At 35.2% G+C, this 4,838-nt stretch overlaps 1 protein-coding gene across 4 annotated transcripts in view; it reads left to right on the forward strand.

Annotated features, from left to right (window-relative positions):
* The window catches only part of LOC106882483 (uncharacterized), a 142,742-nt gene that overhangs the window by 90,620 nt on the left and 47,284 nt on the right, over positions 1 to 4,838 (forward strand). For all 4 annotated transcript variants that reach the window (XM_052969595.1, XM_052969594.1, XM_014933174.2 and 1 more), the window contains exons 2-3: positions 187 to 1,016; positions 2,248 to 2,307. In XM_052969595.1, coding sequence (XP_052825555.1) covers positions 520 to 1,016; positions 2,248 to 2,307 — 557 coding nt within the window. In that variant the 5' untranslated portion in view covers positions 187 to 519. The remainder of the gene's footprint in view (positions 1 to 186; positions 1,017 to 2,247; positions 2,308 to 4,838) is intronic.

A 4,838-nucleotide genomic window follows, 5' to 3' on the forward strand; every position in this document is an offset into this window, starting at 1 on the left:
TATATATATATATATATATAATACATGTTGTTTACATTATATATATATATATATATATATATATATAATACATGTTGTTTACATTTGTTTCCATAAAATACATCTGTACATACATATTTGTTTGTTTACACTTGTTTCTATAAGCAATTTTCCTAAAATTTCTGTCATTTTAAAAATATTTTCCAGAGTTCAAGATCCTGGTAATTTAAGTCTGGAGGATTTGGTTTACAAGGATCAGAAAAATAGACAACCAAAAGAACAAAACCAGCATTATGAAAGAACCTCAAGTAGGATGCTGTTGAATGGCATCAGTACTAATCCTAGCCTTCTCAAACAGAAGATATGTAAGAGAATTTATTACACCACAGATAATAAGTCTGTTGGTGTTGAAATTCCAAGCATCAGTTAAGTAAACCAGGTAGCTAAAAATGCTACTGCCTCTTTAAATCAAACTGTCTATTGGTCTTAATAACTTCCACTAAAAATAAGTTTCACAAAGAATCCACTGCCGGGATAATAATGGCAGCCTCACTCTCATTGCCATCTCGTCCGGCGACAAGAAACTGTAAAATAAATATGAATAAAAGCGCTGTAAATGTAAAAATGAATGGCTCTCCTCATAAAACTCCTCATAAAACTCCTCATACCACTTCTACACCAGCAAAGGTCCAAATTTCCAAGAAGACTATTGTTCAAAATGGTTTTCTTCGGAATGGATTTGTATCACCACTGCTCCCAAAGAATGAAACAAGACTATCACCGGTCAAACAAAAAGCACTCCCTCGCAAGAGGAAGAGATCTCAAAGGACAAAAAAAGTGATGGATACATCAAAAAGACTTTCTACATGTTCAACACCTAGAAGAAGAACTAGAAGGAAAATTCTCAAAGCTAGGCATGAGAGAACTGCAGTGAATAAACTAGGTTCTGAGAAGAAAAGCATTACAATGTCATTGAAAAAGAAGTTGTCTAAAACTAACTCTATTAGTCCAGCCACACAGTTCAGGACAAAAATGAAGTAAGTGTTTATTGTTTTCCTTTCTGAGATAGTTTTGCTACAGTCATACAAGAGTTTATCTTATGCATCATCATCATCCATGCTGACATTAGTTGGATGGTTTGACAGTATCTCATGGATCTGAGAATCAGGCTCCCATTTCTACTTTGGCATGGTTTCTATGGTTGGATACACTTAGTAATGCTGATCACTTTACAGAATGTACTAAGTAGTTTCTTTTTTTTTTGTGTGTGTGACACCAACACCATTGAGGTCACCACACAGTCTCAGATCCCTTTTCACTGAGTAGTGCTGCAACAAAAGGCAGCCTTATGCTAGGCAATGAAGCTTTAAACTACGAAAGGGGTTACAACAGAATGGGTTTCTTGTTGTAGAGGAGCTACTTGGCTAATCAGATTATAGCAGAATCGTTAGCATGACAGGCGATGTGCTTAGCAGTATTTTGTCTGCCACTACATTCTGAGTTCAAATTCAAAATTTCAGGCCTTGTGGGTATAGTAGAAAGGATCATAGAAGAGTGGGTGAGAGTAACCGAGGTAGGTAGAGCTAGAAAATGAAATTAAATAGAGGTGATAAGGTTTCAGGGTAAATGAGACAAAAGGACAGGGAATGAGGGTGGATAGAAATTGAAAGAGTGTACAGTGATATCTCACTTTATGAAGACCTGCTTTACGAGACTGTGGGTTTATGAGTTTTATTTTTCAGCTCACTTTTGTATGATGAACTTAAATTTTTCAAGCACAAGATCCAACCTTATATGAAGGTTGATGCCTGTAAAAGAAAAGACGATATTGCATAGGGCTGCAATTCTAGTGGAAGTACTTAGTATGGGATCTAAGATCGAGGCACATTATGTTGATGAGAAGAAGTGCATTAGGTGAGCTTGGACAAAGGTGGTACAAACAATGCTAATTGCGGAATTGAGGAACACAGAAGTTATTATAGAAATAGAAGAAAGAGACAGAGAAAAGATATAACATAAAAATAGGTTTCTGGTTATAATTTCACTGTTAATGTTCATGAGAAAGATTTGAATGAATGCCACAACATCCTATTTAATATTTTCTTGTGAATCTGAAGCTTTGCACCTATGTAAGAAATTAATATTTTATGTCACTAAATCCTTTGAGAAACACTGAGTCATATTTGTATTCAGTAGATCCAAATCCTTGTGCTTGTGTAACAACTAAATTCCATTGTTCTTATTGTTTTTCTGTTTCATCTCTTGCAGCTCCAACCTGAGGGTGAGCAAATCAATTTCCAAGGTTCAGTCTACTTCAGGGAATAAAGTGTAAGTATCTATTGTTTAAGAAATATATATATATATATATATTAACAATAATAATTACTCCAATAATTTAACACACGCAAATGATGGCAATAATCATTTAGGTATTAATATAGGTAGTATGTACAATATTATGAATCACAACAATATCTGTAACAATAATAAGATTAGCATCTCGGAATTAAATCCTAATAGAATTAAGTTTTTAAGTGCGAATAGAAGGACCAAGAATGTGGTTTATCAATGCAAGGTAATGTCTCATTTTACGTAGGTAGCTCATCGACGCAGGTCTCCAAGAGAATATTGAATCATTATACGTCATTTAGGGATAGGAATAAAGCTAGCACCACCGGCCTAAGTAAATTTATTTGGGAACTGAAAGATTGCAATAAGCAATTCTCTTTGGAATGGTCTATACTGGCTACCTCAGTTCCCTACGACAAAGGTAGGGATTTTTGTCCTCTTTGTAACTTGGAGCTTTTCCATATTCTGTTCTTTAAGAATCGCCTAGTTAACCAAATAACACAGAGGGCGTATCGTTGTCAGCACTACAAGAGGCATACCTTCATTTATTATCGTTGACTCCATCATTCCAACTAGGTTAGGTTTTAAGCATTATTATTATTATTATCATTATTATTATTATTATTATTATTATTATTATTATTATATATATATATATACACTCTCTGAGTGGTTGGCGTTAGGAAGGGCATCCAGCTGTAGAAACTCTGCCAAATTAGATTGGAGCCTGGTGTTGCCATCTGGTTTCACCAGTCCTCAGTCAAATCGTCCAACCCATGCTAGCATGGAAAGCGGACGTTAAACGATGATGATGATGATGATGATACACGTGTGCACACACACACACACCTTCATATATATGTATATACTGGGTTGGCAAGAAAGTAATTTCAGTTTTTTAGTATGAAATAAAAGTCATTTTTTTCATACAAGGAATGAACTTTAATCACTTATATATTTTCCATTTTGTTTGGTGACCATTTGCTATCTCTCTGGTAACTTCATGATTCCGCACTCATAGAACTTCTGGTCCTTATCAGGGTTTTTTTTTATACTTCTTTTATTTTTCAAAATTAAGATAAAGTTCTTTTTTAATCTAAAATATACTCTCCTTCATTTTCTACAAAGCTCTTCCATCTATCTGGTAGACTTGCAAAGCCTCTCTTCCAAAATTCACTTGTCTGTAACGAAAATACTCTTCCACTACTGTTCTGACCTCGTCTACAGAATTTGTATTTTTTCTGCCCAAATGATTTTGATAATCAGATAGGGCGAATTTGGTGGGTGGGGCATCATTTCCCATTCAAACTGCTCCAGCATTTGGAATGTCATCCTCAACTGTATGTGGCCGAGCATTATCCTGATGAAAGAACACCTTTTGTCTTGAAGCCAAAGATGGTTGTTTTTCTTCTAACACTGACTTGAATGACTGGTTGAATGACCAAATCCAAGCTTCTCTGCTAGTTCTTCAACAGTTACAATGGGATTTTGTTCCACTAGGGTTTGCAGGAAGTCCTCGTTGAGCTCTACAGATCTTCTAGGATGAGGCTCGTCTTCTAGGCTGTAGTTTCTGGCTTAGAATTTCTGGAACCACAGTTGAGACTGGCTTAGGCTTGTTATCCAATCCCCATATACTGCATTTAATATTCCTCACACTTTCCATTGAATTGTTGCCTTTATTGAACTCATAAAGCAAAATATGCCAAATGTGCTCCTTTGTCACTTCCATTATAGCTTTGAAAAAATAACTGTTAAAATTGAACTGCTCTCTTCAAAACTTGTACTAAGAATAAGGACAATGTAAAATTATACCTGCTTTTATAGCAAGTTGATGCAGTAGTTTATCCCATCCTCCTCCAACTTTTAGTTCATGCAATTGAAAAAAACCGCATTACTTATGGGATGACCAATATATATATTGGGTAGAGAGAGAGACAGCTATGCAAATAAAAGAAACTGCTTGGGTTTGATATAGAAAATATATATACATGTAAAGAGAGAGAAAGCAAAGACTGAAACTTTTCAGACAATAAGTATTCATCCAATGTTTATTTGCTTCCATTACTGGTTGCATATTCTGGTGAACTACATCTGCCAACATCTGAGCCCCCAGAAACAGCTGTTATACTTATAACATCATACCTTCTCCCCTTTAATTTCCTCTGTTGTTTGTAATTGGTGTAAGTTTGCTCTATTAACATATAAATATATATTTATACTTGAACATTCATCGTCTGAAAATTTTCAGTCTTTGCTTTCGACATGTATAAATGTATATATATTTTGTATATCAAACCCAGGCAGTTTTATTTGCTTATTCCCATAACTATCTCCATGTCTGCTCACCTAGGTTCCCCTTATACCTACTCTTTAGTCCACAGACTGGTAAAGATATCAGAGTGTAAGTTCAAATTATCTGAGCGCTATGAAGTGTTTTCCACATTGAGAATCTCTGGATCTCATCTGTTGATTCTCTCTCTCTCTCTCTCTCTCTCTCTCTCTCTCTCTCT

Source organism: Octopus bimaculoides, chromosome 7 (genome assembly GCF_001194135.2).
Source record: "Octopus bimaculoides isolate UCB-OBI-ISO-001 chromosome 7, ASM119413v2, whole genome shotgun sequence".
Lineage (NCBI taxonomy): Eukaryota > Metazoa > Mollusca > Cephalopoda > Octopoda > Octopodidae > Octopus > Octopus bimaculoides.